Consider the following 15,738-nt stretch of genomic DNA (forward strand, 5'->3'; position numbering starts at 1 on the left):
CAGTACAATACCTTGATAAACGACCTCATAGAGAAGAGGTTGGCCAGCATTGTAGAGAGGCCTGGAGCCAAGCAGCTTTGAGCTATAAAACCCAGTTTCAGCTCAGCAAGGCAGATTGCATCATCACCCTCCCTCCAGTTCCAGCTGGGTATGTTCAGCAGATGAGCCTGAAAGCAAAGCAAAGATTAAAAGTTACTAACTCAATTGCCTCCTCACTCTGCCACAAATATTTTTAACACAATGCCTTGTCAACTGCACAGTGTTTCACACAATGGCATCTTCAGTTTCCTTGCAAATTAACTATTGAAGAGTGACATTGTGCACGCCTGTACTCACATCTGTTGCCCATTCGGAGCAAGCTCCCTCGGGTCTTTCCATACCTTTCCAATTTCGCCACTCTAACACTTGGTTTTATTTTTATATTGTTCGCACAGGAGTGCCAGTGTGGCATTTCGGTCCGGTAATGAACTTCAAGAACTATAAGCAGCTGGACAGCTTCCATGGCGGGCACTCGTAACAGGCGCGTTACACAACAGTTCTGCTCGCCTCTTTGCCAGGCTGTGTCTGGGCTGTCAGCACCGCTATTTGTTGCCTGACATTTTGCAGGTGTCTCCGTTGGCTTGAAGAGCCACACCGTGCAGACATTTTAAATACATAACATGCAAAATAAAATGCTGGGGGGTTGCTGGAGGAGAATGGGAACTCAGGCTGAATCTCAGCTGAAATTACATCTTGAGTAAAATCTCACCAGAGGATATCTTTTAAAATAGTTGTTGATATCTTTATTAGTCACATGACCATTGAAACACACAGTGAAATGCATCTTTTGCGGAGAGTGTTCTGGGGGCAGCCCGCAAGTGTCGCCACGCTTCCGGCGCCAACATAACATGCCCACAACTTTCTAACCTGTATGTCTTTGGAATGTGGGAGGAAACCCACGCGGACACGGGGAGAACGTACAGACAGCAGCGGGAAGTGAACCCGGGTCACTGGCGCTGTAATAGTGTTACTCTAACCACTACACTACCGTGCCTGCCCAAGCAATTTCAAGCCCCATCCCACTTTCCTGCACCCTTGGAGAAGAGAGGAACATCTCCAGGCACTTACATGGGATATAGGGCACAGAAACAGGCCATTCGGCCCAACCACTGCATACTGGCATTTATGCTCCACTACAGCCTCCTTCCTCATCTCAATCCACCAGCATAAACCAGCGTTTGCCCAGCCTTCCCTTAAATGAATGCATACTATTCACCCTGATAATTCCCTGCAGTGGTGAGCTCCATGTTCTCATCACTCTTTGGCCAGGGAAGTTTATTCCGAATTCTTGTTGGATTTCCTAGTGACCACCTCATATTGATACCCTCTACTCATGCTTTTCCCCAAGTGTGGAACCGCGGTCTCTGCATTCACTCTACCAAAACCTTCCATCGTTTTACAGACCTGTATCAGCTCACCCCTCAGTCTGCCCTTCTCCATGGAAAAGGCAAGCCACGATGTGTTTATAAGGAGCCCACTTTCATTCTCACCATAGAGGGCAGGGGCAGAACATTCCTGTCTTTCACGAGCAAGCTCAGAGCACAAACTTTGGCACTTTTTCACTCCTGGTTTTAAAACCCTAACACTAGCCAGCTGTCAATGACAGTTTCCATGGCATTAGGGGTGATGGGAATCACAGGACGGTCGTGGGGAAGAGGACACCGAGCTGAGTTCCTCCACCTAGTCTTAGGTTCACAGAGGCCAATTTCAAAGCCTTGTTTCAGCCTGATCTAACACAAGGAAGGAAGCAAATTATTGGCACATCAGATGGCACCATTACCCATGAAGCCAGCTGACACATGGACCATCCTGGTTATGATAGGATGGCAGGACGACACAGCGAAGTTTGGGATTCTTCTGCATGCTGAGCAGAGAGGCACCTGCGTGGAATAGAGGAGGCCAGGAGCAGACTCCTTAACCCTCAGGACTGAGAGACCCCTTTCCCCAGACTGCACCTCCTCTGGTGATCTCCAATCCTAGCAACCCAGTCCATTCAATCTTTCGCAAGATCCACGAACAAACCTCCCTTGTAGTCCTAACATTTCAGCCTGTCCATATCTCATAGAACCTACTGCTTCCCATCAACTGAACTCACATGATTCTAATGGCAGGTTGAACATTGGTCCAACAAGCAAGACCTCCCAATTGGAATGAGGTCCAAAGCGTTAGACTCTTGATCTCCCAATCTACTTCGTGGACCTTGCACTTTATTTATCTACCTGTGCTGTACTTTCTCTGTAACTGTAACACTGTATTCTGCATTCTGTTTTCTTTTTACTGCCTTGATGGACTTATGTATGGCATGATCCATTTGGATGGCACGCAGATAAAAGCTTTTCACTGTATCTCAGTATGTGTGACAATAATAAACCAATAAAGACACAATACTAATAATGGCATGCTTGCCTTTATTAGTCGAGGCATTGAGTTCAAGAGTCAGGAAGTTATGTTGCAGCTTTATAAAACTCCAGTTAGGTCGCATCTTAAGGATTGCATTCAATTCTGGTCGCCCCATTAAAGGAAGGATGTGGCGGCTTTAGAGAGGGTGCAGAAGGGGTTCACCAGGATGCTGCCCGGCTTAGAGGGCATGTGCTATAAGGAGAGGTTGGACAAACTTGGGTTGTTTTCTCTGGAGCGGCGGAGGCTGAGGGGAGACCTGATAGAAATTTATAAAATTATGAAAGGCATAGATAGTCAGTCAGAATCTTTTTCCCAGGGTCAAAATGTCTAATACTAGAGGACATGCATTTATGGTGAGAGGGGGTAAGTTTTTTTACACAGTGAATGGTGGTGCCTGGAATGCGCTGCCAGGGATGGTGGTGGAGGCAGATACAATAGAGGCGTTTAAGAGGCTCTTAGATAGGCACATGAATGTGCAGAGAATGGAGGGATATGGACATTGTGTAGGCAGAAGTGATTAGCTTAATTAGGCATCATCAGCTTAATTAGTTCGGCACAACATTGTGGGCTGAAGGGCCTGTTTCTCTGCTGTTCTATAAGTGCAGAAGGAGGCCATTTGGCCCATTGGTCCATGTCAGCTCCTGGAAGAGTAAAGGCATCTGTTCCGTTCCCTTGCCCTTTATAATGAAGGGATGTACAGCTGCCATAGTAAGGAGTGAAGGCACACCTCAGGAGTGAAGTCACGCCTCAGGAGTGAAGTCACGCCTCAGGAGTGAGAGACACTGTTTCTGGTTTTGGACGTGCAAGAGACTGCAGAAGCAAAAAGCAAACTGCTGGAGGAACTCAGCAGGACAGGCAGCATCTGTGGAGGCAGACGGATAGGTGACATTTCGGGTTGAGACCCAGCATCAGGTCTTAACCCGAAACACTGACCATCCCTCTGCCTCCACAGATGCCGCCTGACTCACTGAGTTCCTCCAGCACTTTTTCTTTTTCCTGTTTCTAGTATTTGTTGGTTCTGTCAGGTAAAGTGCACACCTGAAGGTACAAGGACCAAGGGAATGTAGATTCAAGGAGTCACAGGGGCAGGGGGTTGTGTGTCAGAATATTTCATGGAGCAAGTGGTAATGGTCTGCAACTCACTTGCTGTGAGGGCACTGGGAGAAAAGATCAAGGACCTCTGAAGGACAATGAACGCGCTCTTGAAGGAAATAAAATGTGTAGACCTGCAGGGAGAGCGTGGGGGAATGGAATCGGCTGGACCCAATGGGTGGTGCATCCTCCTTCTTTGCCCTGCTGACTCTGAGACTCCAGGTGTGTCCCTTTAACGCATTGCTTATCCATCTACTTCTGCCTTAAAAATATTCAAAGACCCTGCTTACACCGTCCTTTGAGGAAGAGAGTTCCATTCACTCGCATCAGTCTTGGAGAACAAATTTTGGCTCGTTTATCTTAAATGGACAATGCCTTATTTTAAACAGTTACCCTTAGTTCCAGATTGTCCCACATGAGGAAGCATCCTCTCCACATCTGATGCCTGAAGCATCATTTTTATATGTATAAGATAATTTCATTCTGATTTAGTTAATATTGAAGAGATGTTAAATTTGTAATGAACTAAGAGAGTAACAACAGACAGGGAACTTATAAGTAGACAGTTGAATTAAATTAAATTCCAAATACCTACAGGTTAGGAAGTTGTGGGCATGCTATGTTGGTGCCGGAAGAGTGGCGACATTTGTGGGCTGCCCCCAGCACATCCTCAGTAACGCAAAAAGACGCATTTCACTGTATGTTTCCATGTTCATGTGACTAATAAATAAATATATTATCTTACCTATGTAAATGGAAATTGTTACTACAGCAGCAGCCTGCAATGGCTTATCAGGATGATACAGCCCCCAGAGCAGAACTCAGCCCCTCCCTCACAGAGGGCGGTGAAAGATCACCTGCAGTACTCAGACCGAGCAACTGGCTCCACATCTGCACTGATCCAGAGACAGGAGAGCAGGCCCTCTCCCCAAGGGCATGAGCAGAGGGCCCCCAAAACAGGGAAAAATGTTTGCATAAAACAAATAAAATGATTTAAAATCAGCAAGCCCATTTTTCAGTCTTTGCTGCTGAAAATGCTTTAGTGTCTCAAATGCTGATTGTGTGAAACAAGACTCAAACCTGTCATGTCTGTTGCAGAGTTATTACCGCAATCTTTTTCAGCGTTCTATAAAAGCAGCAATTTTTCTGAGAGGGAGCGAGGTTTGCACTCTACACATCCAACAGTGACCACACAGGGGAGCAACAGCTGCTCCTGCCTCGCCGTTCACCCAGAGTGGAAGGGATCAGGTCAAAACACTTGTCAAAGTAAAAAGATACTTGCATTTATATATCACCTTTCCTGTCCTGAGAGATTTCACAGCATTTCACTGCTAGAGTCATAGGTCATTCTGCATGGAAATAAGTCCTTCTGCCCAACTCATCCACGCCTACCAAGCTATTCCCATTTGCCTGTGTTTGGCCCACATCCCTCCAAACCTTTCCTATCCATGTAGCTGTCCAAGTGCCCTTTAAGTGTTGTTAATGTACCTGCCCAACCACTTCCTCTGGCAGCTCGTTCCATATACGGACCATCCTCTGGGGGAAAGCGTTGCCTCTCTGGTTCGTATTAAAACTCTCCCCCCTCACCCTTAACCCATGTCCTAGAGTTCTCGATTCTCCAACACTGGGAAAAGGACTGTGCGGATCCACCCCATTGATGACCCCTTGATTTTATACACCTCTATAATATCACCCCTCATTCTCCTACGTGCCAATGAATAAACCCTAGCCTGCTCAACGTCTCTATAACCCTGTCTCTTGAGTCCTGGCAATACCCTTGTAAATCTTAATGGTATTAAAGATTAGATTAAGATCTTTATTAGTCACATGTACATCAAAACACACAGTGAGATGCATCTTTTTGCGTAGTGTTCTGGGGGCAGCCCGTAAGTGTCGCCACGCTTCCGGCACCAACATAGCATGCCCACAACTTCCTAACCCGTACGTCTTTGGAATGTGGGAGGAAACCAGAGCACCCGGAGGAAACCCATGCAGACATGGGGAGAACGTACAAACTCCTTACAGACGGTGGCCAGAATTGAACCTGGGTCGCTGGCGCTGTGAAGCATTACGCTAATCACTACACTTCTGTACCTGCCCCCTTTCCTATAGCAGGGCAATCAAAACTGAACACAATATTCCAAATGTGGCAACATACCAACATGTTGTACTATCTGAAGTGTAGTCACTACTGCGAAGAAAGTATCATGATGGCCATTTAGTGCACGGCAAACTCCCAGTAAGAGCGACATAATGATGACCTTGTAGCCTTTGCTGAGTGTGGGGGATGAATGAAATGGTGCCGTGTGATCCTTTACATCCATTTGAGGCGACTAAACGGAGCCTGTTTTGACATCTCATGTGAATGCCAACACCTCCACTAGTGCAGCACTCCCTCAGCACCACGTTGGACAGTCGCTCTGGATATTTGAGACTTGAACCACAGCCATCTGACTGAAAGTTGCAGAAACTGCCCAGAAAACCACAGCTGACACTGATATCAACAGAACATCTACATCCTCAAATTCCACCATGCCTCGTGTTTCTCCTGGTCTCGTTTTTTTACCAACGCTGCAAAAATATCATGTTTCGATATATTTTTCTCCCCATCTCACAGAGGAAACCCAGTGCCATTGAGAGAGAAAGCACAGGCACAGGAGCATCCTCTGGCAGACTGTCGCTTGGAGCCGAGTCAGGTTGTGGTTAGGAAACCTCACTCTTGGCACAGGGTCCTCCTATCGGATATCGCTCTGTCTCAAAGCCATATGCCATGCTGTCAGGATAAACTAAGAATATTATGCTGCACAGTTTTACGGTGCGTGTCATTTCTCAGCAGAACATTTCCTCTCCCTTCTCTATTTCTCCTTGGCATTTAGTAGCAGGGCACCTGGAGAACCCCATTCCCAAGACAGTATACTTGGACATTTCTTGGAGTCTTGGACTCACAGCCAAACCCCAGTTGGATTCCCATCACAAACCAACTCTCCAGCACTTGGGGTCCCTTTCTAATTTATATTCCGGATGTGAAGGCCATTGACAAGGCAAGTATTTATCATCCACCCCTAACCCCTGTTGTCCCTCTGGTGAAGGGACTCCCACAGTGCTGTTCAGGAGAAAGTTCCTGGATACGGACTCAGTGATTTTGAATGACCGGAGATGTGTTTCCAAGTCAGGATGGTGTGTGACTGGAAGGGGAACATATAAGTGGTGATGTTCCCTGCTGTTGCCTCTTTGTCCTTCTGACTGAAATGGTTTGGAGTTGGAAAAGTACAGCACAGACCGAAATGAAAATCAAACAACCGCAGACGCTGGAAATCTGAAATAAAAACTGTAAGTGCTGGAAACAGCCTGTACCTGCGGAAAGAGAAACCGAGTTAACATTTTAGGTTGAAAACTTTTCATCTGACGAAGGGTCTTCAACCTGAAATGCTGTCTGTTTCTCTTGCCGTAGATGCTGCCTGACCTGCTGAGTGTTTCTAGCACTTTCTGCTTTGTGATATGCCATGTATCCACATGGACTGATTGAAGTTTTAGAGGACAAAAAATGGTGTGGGATTATCAACCCACTCTCTCCCCCTTCTGTACACGACACTAGCAAACACAGGCCAACTTTGTCATCTTTGCCACAACAATATACAGAGGGGGATTATGCTTGAACTCTGTGAGGGGGGTCATGGGGGCACTCAAAGACGTAGACGCTGTACAGTCTCCTTGCAAATATTGATAATTAGTGCCCCAGAGGGGGAAATACAGGAGAGGGCATGTGGGATCCACTCACTCAAAACAGGGAAGTGATCTTTTGAGGGCAGGAACAAGACTTGGAGTCTGCATTGTCCTCCACTTCCCGAGGTTACAGTAGTACAGAGGCTGGCTTCCTTCAAATGGATGGGTGCCGCTTCCCCAACACCCATAGACTTACACATCATGGATCCAGGCCCTTCAGCCCCAGTGGTCCGTGCCGACCAAGATTCCCTTCTAATCTATTTCCATTTGCCCGCATTTGGCCCATGTCCATCTAAACCTTTCCTATCCATGTACCTGCCCATTTGTCTTTCCAAAATGCAACACCTCGCCCTTATCCGAATTAAACTCCATTTGCCATTCCTCGGCCCACTTACTCAGCTGATCACGATCCCCGTGTAAATCCTGATAACTGTCTTCACTGTCAATAACATTTGGTCCAGGTCTATAACTTGCTGTGCCTCGGCGATTCAAATGCTCATCCAGATACTATCTTAACATTGTAAACACACCACTTACACAGACAGTGCATTCCAGATTGCAACCACTCTCTGTGTAAGTTTTTTTTCCCCTCAGATCCCCTCTAACCCTCTTAATCCTCATCTTAAACCTTTGATTTTAGACATCTCCAATATGGGGAACGGATTTTCACTTCCCACCCCATCTATGCCCTTCGTAACTTTGTAGGATCCCCACCTCAGCCTTCTCCACTCTAAGGAAATCAGAAATACCCAAATACAACTCCTCCATCCCTTTCCAATGTTGGATCCTAACACAATCCTCACATACTTTATCCATCAGATTCCACAATATTGCCAGGACAAAGGTGTTCCTTGCCATTGGGTGGGAGGGTGGGGAACCAGGGAGCAGGAAGGCCAGTTCTAATCCCCTGTCAGGAGAAGCATTTCACCTCAATCACTTCCCTTTCTTCAGAGAGGCAAAGGAGTGGATAAAGCATTTGTAAGCAGTAAAATCACGCTTACCTTGTTGTGATACTGTAGCATCTGTGTTATAATTCTTATCTTTGGATTATAATTTTTGATGGATATTACCCTGAAACAAAAGAAGAAAAATGGTCAGTCAGTCCTTCAGGTTAAGCCCTTGAATAATCATTGTCTCATTGGCAAACAAGGCAAGATCTCCTAAACAGCTGCCGCTGGGCACCTAGAGCTGTGGAACACTGAGATTGTGACCAGTGTGGTATTGACAGATTTGCGTATGAGTAAAACTGCAAGAACTCATTCCTATTACAACGAACAATTCCTGTTTCAGTGGCCATGTTCCTGTGTAATTAATAAGACAAGAAACAGCAATAGGACTACTGGGAACTACTGGGGCCCTACTGGGTCATGTCCAGGACTAATCTGAAGCCCTAAGCCCACTGAGCTGTTCTGGATACAAAGAGAACCCGGGGTGAAAATCCTTGGGTCTTCATCCACTCACAGGTACAATGTTGGTGCAAATGTTCCAGCTGTGGAACAGAAGAAATTCCAAGGAAATTTTCTGAGTGTCATTCCACTATTCCATTTATCACCAGGATATGGAGCCTGTTCCTAATCCATGTGTGTTAGTATTCCCACCACAAGAGAACACACAAAGCTTCACCTGACCAGGCAGTCTGTCCACTCCCTAGCAAACAGCTAACACTCTCAGACTTTCACAAATGGGTGAGATCCAGGATTCCTCACTTTCTAAGATTCTCTGGCCCACATCCCTATCCCAATGGGTATTCCATGAAGCACTGGTGCACACAGCAACCGTCCTGCAACCGTCACCTGATGTTACTCACGAGGTTGCTTAAGGTGACATTTGATTTGATCATTTGTGCCTGCAAAGCTGCTTCCTGCAGGTGACTCACACTGCGAGTGATACACAGTGCGGGTGATATACACTGTCCACGGGTGATGCACACTGCGTGTGACACACACACACTGCGGGCAACACACACTGTGGGTGACACACACACTGCATAACACATTCTGTGGGTGACACACACACACACACTCTGTGGGTGACACACACACTGCGTAACACATTCTGTGGGTGACACACACACACACTGTGGGTGACATATTGTGGGTGACACACACACACACTGCGAGTGACACATACACTGCGGGTGACACACACACTCTGTGGGCAACGCACACACTGCAGACAACGTCTGCAAGTGTCACACGTCTGCGACCATCATTCACTGCCATTGTCAGCCTGTTTCTTACACTGTCACTGTCTGCTGGTTTCACAGACTACCTGCAGTGCCACACACTCTCACTATCCCTGTCTACTGACCTCTCATGTTGTCATTGCCTGCTTATGTCATATCAGTCTGTAATTTTACCAGTGACACAGTTGCATGGATCCACTCAAATGGGCTGAAGTTATTTCCAACAAATATCCAGCGGCATTCCCCAGTCAGGAGGAGGAATCGTGACGGACAGTCGTGTAACAATGAGTGCTCTGCACACACTGCCTCGTTCTGCACCGCCCACCACAACAACTTCCCATTATTCTCCTCAAACCAGTGCAGTCACATCCAGAAAAAGGATAATGTTTTAATGGACAGAACACAGAACATGTGAAAGCAATTAAAAGAAATGCTTCCAGCAAACCAATCGCTCCTTAGGAGATCTCTGGCAATAATAACAGATGAAATGAAATTAAGTGAGCGTGCAGTTAAAATAAAACACGCTGGTGTAAAGTGGGATGTATCCCATCAGGCGATTAAAATTCCATCCATTTTCTAGATGTGTCTTCTGTCCAAATCCAATCGTCTTCTCCATCGTGGATGGACTTTGCTGCCTTCCCAGCTCCTTGTCTCTGAACGCTGAGCCTTTCCTCACTCAAAGGTCAGGCCATCACTTTGGTGGTGAGCTGCCAGTGGCCACTCTGTTACTGACCACCTGCTGGATGAGACCTTTGCATAAAATTATACCGGGGGCAGTGGTCTGAATCAGGCCGTGCTGCTCCTCTGTTCCATGCCGGAGTTTACACTCCACTTCACCCTCCTGCCATTCCTCTTAACCTGACCCCATTAACTTTCATCCTTCTTTCATGGATTGTGCACACTGCTCTTGGCATTTACTGTTCATCGTTATCCTCCCCCTGAGCTGAGGAGGGAGCTGAGAGTCAACCACATTGGTGGGTCTGGAGTCATTATCAGCCAGAGTGCATAAGGAGGGCATATTGCTTTCCCCGAAGAACATTAGTGAACCAGGTGAGTTTTTATCACAATCTGATAGTTTCCTGATTACTGCAAATGTGACTAGTTTTTTTTAAATGCATAAAAGCATGACAAATAAAAGCAGGAGGTGGTCACTTCGTTCCTCAACCATGCTCCACCATTCAATAAGATCCTCACTGATCTTTTACTTCAGAGACACACTCCTTGATTTCCCTTAATATTCAATAATCTATCATTCTCTGTCCAGAATATATTTGGTGACTGAATCTCCACAGCCCTCTAGGGTAGGGAGTTCCAAAGATTCACCAGCGTTTGAGTGAAGTACTTTCTTCTCATCTTGGTCCTGAATGGCTGACCCTTAGCCTGAGACCGTGTCCCCTCCTTTTCAACATGTCAGCCCTGCACCCACCTCACTGAGCCTAACGGAATTTTTGCACGTTTCAATGAGATCGCTTTCAATTATTTTTAAAACAAGACAGTGTAGGCCCAGTGCGTTAACCTCTCCCCATAAGTCAATCCTCCCCACTTCAGAGACTAGTCTGGTGAACTCCCTTCTGTTCACAACTACATCCATCCTTACATGGGGAAGAACAAACCTGCACATGAGAAACTGGGTGCACACTCATCAGGGCTCTACATCGTTGCAAAATGACATTTCACTCAGCATACCCTCTGCAATGTGAACAGCCTGCTGTACATACACGTTAACTCCCAGTGATTCATGTACAAGGAAACTCAGGTCCATCTGAACATCAACACCTTCCTGTCTCACATCATCATCATTCCTGTTTTTTACCCAAGCGAACAACCTCAGGAGGGGCCAGTTGGGCCAACATTTCGATAGCCCCGAGAGAGTGCCCGGGCTAAGATTGGGACAGTTGGCCCAACAATGGGACAGTCCCAAAAGAGTGCCTGGACCAGGAGTGGGTCAGAACTGGTGGAGACATTAGCTCGACATTGGGACACTGCTAAGGGAGAGCATTACTGGATTAACCAGCACATTTCATTAACAAGTGCCTGCCGGCTACGACCCCAACAAACTCCAAAACTTGATTTTCCTCTCATTAATCCACGTTGATTTTACACAATCATTTATTATCTTTTTAAATGTCCTGTAATCACTTTCTTTAATGGTGAAGTTACATTGGAATCCTTTCCAGAATCCATGACAATCAGCGACCACCCATGACAAAAATGACAGTCAGTGCCTCCACCACCACCTCTTTCAAAACCATGGGATGCAGGTTATCTGGTCCTGGGGATTTATCAGCTTTCAGTCCCAATACGTTCTCCAATAATTTCTTCCCACAACGCTAGTTTCTTTCAGCTCATCATTCACCAGCACTGTTCTCCACTCTGCGCTTCTTTGGTGAAAACACGCAACATTTTTGTTTTTTTTTGCCATTTCCTTGTTCACTGAAACAATTTCTCCTATCTCAGTCTGTTAGTACTACTGCCTCGCAGCCCTAGGGAGCTGGGGTTGATCCTGACCTTGGGCGCTGTCTACGTGAAGTTTGCATGTTCTCCCTGTGACCAGTGGATTTCCTCCGGGTGCTCCAGTTTCCTCCCAAAGACATACTGGTGGGTTAATTGGTTACTCTAAGTTACCCCTCAGTGTATGGTAAAGGCAAAAAATAATCAAAGGGGAGTTGATAACATGGGTGAAAGAGAGTAAGTTGCAGGAGTAGAAGGAAACAGAGAGACGGGGAATGGGATTGATGGGAGCCATCCAGGGTCTGATGGGACAAATGGCCTCTTTCTATGTAAGGTAAGAATCGGGACAGTGGGTACAGTCTCACAGCGGTGGGGGTACTCTTCCCCCAATACTGGGTGTGCGGCATCTTGTTTGCTCCTCATGTTAGTGAACACGACCCCTTCGAAAGATTTTACCATCTTGCAAAGAGTGTGGTGGTGAACGACAAGAGTGACTTTTAGACTTAGGAATTTAAGTTATTGGAAAAAGTTCAGGAACTTGGGATGGTTTTCTTTGGAAAAAGTGAGGCTGTGAATTGATGTTTCCAGGTTAATTGGCAAAGTTGCTGCAGAAAAATTAACTTTGTAAAGAGTCCAAATTTCAAGGATGTAAGCTGAAGTTTGTAAAGTTAAGAGGGAGGAAGACAGTCAGGCTTAAGTTTCATCCAGGTTTAATGTGAGTCTTGGAACAGGCTCTCAGGGAAAACTACTGATGTGGATGATGGGCAGCACAGCTGGTGGAGCCGCTGCCTCACAGCTCCAGTGAACGCAGGTTCAATCCTGGCCTCCGGTGCTGTCTGTGTGGAGTTTGCACGTTCTCTCTGTGACTGTGTCTGATGCCTTCCCATATTCCAGGTTGGTAAGTTAATTGGCCATTGTAACTTGCCCCGAGAAGGAGGTTTGGGGGTGTGGGGGTGGTGGGTAGTTATAGGAATGTGTTACAGGGACAATTAGTGGGGAATATTTGTGAATCAGCATAAACTAAATGGGCAGAAGGGTCTCCTTCCAAGTCGTAAGAAAATATGAAAGTATAAAGAGGCGGAGAGTTCAAGACAGAGAGGTATGAGACAAACTCATTTGTCAAAAAGGAACACATGCATTGAGCTGAATGCCATTTTGCTGCTCAGTAAATATTGTGTCTTCAATGACAAACCAGCAACTCACTCCTGTTGGCAGAGTACTGTCACACTTCTTGCAATCTCGTGTACTGAAGTCAGCGCTAGTGATGTGGTCTCGTCTTCAAAGGCAGAGTGGGTGACTGCCTTGCAATACATCTCCATTCAGTCCACATGGGTGACTCTGAGCTTCCAGTTGCCTGTCAGTTTAATGCTGCATCTCAACCCTTGCTCTGACCTCTCTGAATTACATTATTCGAAGGAAGCTCTAAGAAACACGCCTACTTGATACATCACGGCCCTCAAAACTCAACCATTTCAGATAGTCATTTCTGGCACTCAGTTTTATTTCAGATTTCAGTTATGTCCTTTTTTCAAACATAGCGTTAGTTAGTCACAAACCTCTACCATCACCACCTGTACCATTCCATCTTCCTTTGTCTTCATTCTATTGCAGACTTACCCTTTTGTTGTCTCTTCCACTGCCCCTTTCTCTGCAGCTTAAAACTTGTTTAGTTTTTAACTTTTCCCCGTTGTGATGGAAAGTCATTGACCCAAAATCTAACTCCATTTTCGGGCTGAGCTGGACTCACAGACGGAGTCATCGGGAGACACAGCACATTTGAGCCTGAGACTCATAGATGGAGTCACAGATACAGACCCTTGGAACCACCAAATCCATAAGACCATAAGATATAGGAGCAGAACTAGGCCATTTGGCCCATCGAGTCTGCTCCAATGCTGACCATTTACACTAATCCTACATTATTCCTATTTTTTATTCTCCCTACATTCTTATCATCCCCCAAGATTCCCACCACACATCTACACACTATGGGCAAATTGCACTGTCCATTTAACCTACTGACCCACACCTCTTCAGCAAGTGGGAGGAAACCGGAGCACCCGGAGGAAAACCACACAAATAGCACCTGAGATCAGGATCAAACCTGGGTCTCTGGTGCTGTGAGGCAGCAGCTCTGCCAGCTGTGCCACTGTGCTGCCTGAAAAGCCAGTTGCTGAATGTTCCCAGCATTATCTATTTTACTTCAGGTTTGCAGCATCTGCAGTGTTTTGCTTTTGCATACATTGAGCCAATTTGCTCAGCCCAGGCTGAACCCTCGCTGGGACCTCATCCATTTGGCTGAACAATGTTCTCTCGGCAGTAAAGTTCCATCCTTCACTCTTACCTCATGATGTTCGAGGCATCTTCAGCATCGGGGTCAGGACAGTACTTGTTCGCCAGAATTAAGCAAGCGTCTGATGACTCTATCTGAGACACGGAGAGACATGAAAAGCCCATGAAAGTCATGGATCATTGCAAAAAAACAAGCCACTACAATAAACTGACGTTCATTGGATTGAGCTGAACTGGATTTAAATCTCAAAACAGAACATTAATCCAAGTTCTGCACAGAATCATAATGACAATTGTCAAGTTTTGATTGGAAGGCAGAATAGAAGGAAAGGCTGAAGTAAAATAAAATTACCCTGGTTAAGTTTGGATAAAACTTTGCACTGAAACAAAAAGATGACCTCCTTCAGATTCTACTCAAAGTATTCATCACATCTAGAGAGAATATTCTGATTTCAGCATTCTGGACCAGATCCAAATCAACTGCAGCACAAAAGACATGTGGCATGCAATGAGACAATAATCATGGAGCACTTAACAAGGCAAGAGGTGTTGGGTATGTAATGAGACAATCGGCACGGCCCCACAATGAGACAAGAACGGGGAATGTAACAAGGCAATAGGAGTGGGGCACGTAATGAGACAACAGGCTAAGGTGACATCATGTGAGAACTGGCGTGGGGCATGTAATGACACAACAGACAAGGGGCACGTAATGAGACAACAGACATGGAGCATGTAATATGACAATAGACATGGGCCATGTAACTAAACAATGGGTGCAGCTCAGGTAATTAGACAATAGGCTTATGAGATGCAACAAGAGAATAGGTGTGGGGCATGTAATGGAACAACAGATTTGAGGCACGTACAAAGCAATAGGAATGGGGAATGTTATGAGACCCATACGTGCAGGATACAGAAAGAGACAACAGGCATGAGGGACATAACAGGACAATAGATGTGGTCATGTAACAAGCAGTGCAACAGAATATAGTTTCACTGCAGCAGGAACCTAGAGCAGCAATATTACCATTGGCAGTTCATGGCTGCCACTGTTTCCAAACTGTTAGAGATTTTCTACCGGGCTTTGAATTTGTTGGTGCACATAGTGACTCATGTCTAACTAACCCAGTGAGGAAGGGACACAATTCAAGCTGCAAACTGCCACAAGTTGCTGGACAGCTTGAGCTGGTTCACTACCTGCCTCACGAAAACAGCAGGCTTCCAATCTCAGACAGTGTTGGGAAACACTGCAGAAAGTCTGGGCTGGTATGTAATGATGCAGCAACAAGACTGATATTCCTGCCAATACCATAATCAACTCTGCCCTATCTCAGTCACATGGGCAGTGAATTGTTGTGAGAGACCTTTAACATTGAAACCTTTACTTTACCTTACTTTCCATATCTGTCTCATTTTATCTCCCTCATTCCAATCTTCCTATTCCTCTTTATTTCTCTTTCCAGCAGAAAGACAGGAAGTACTTTCATTGACAGAGAACACAGTGCAGTGCCCCATTTCAATAAACTAGCCATGAATATAGCCTCAGTGTGGCC

General features: G+C 45.9%; 1 protein-coding gene across 1 annotated transcript in view; it reads right to left on the reverse strand.

Annotated features, from left to right (window-relative positions):
- LOC127584756 (calcium-activated potassium channel subunit alpha-1-like) overlaps positions 1-15,738 on the reverse strand; it is a 779,405-nt gene that overhangs the window by 201,338 nt on the left and 562,329 nt on the right. The window contains 3 exon segments of the mRNA XM_052041687.1: positions 12-167; positions 8,256-8,325; positions 14,235-14,317. Of these exon segments, the coding sequence (XP_051897647.1) occupies positions 12-167; positions 8,256-8,325; positions 14,235-14,317 (309 nt within the window).

This window comes from Pristis pectinata, chromosome 30 (assembly GCF_009764475.1).
Source record: "Pristis pectinata isolate sPriPec2 chromosome 30, sPriPec2.1.pri, whole genome shotgun sequence".
Lineage (NCBI taxonomy): Eukaryota > Metazoa > Chordata > Chondrichthyes > Rhinopristiformes > Pristidae > Pristis > Pristis pectinata.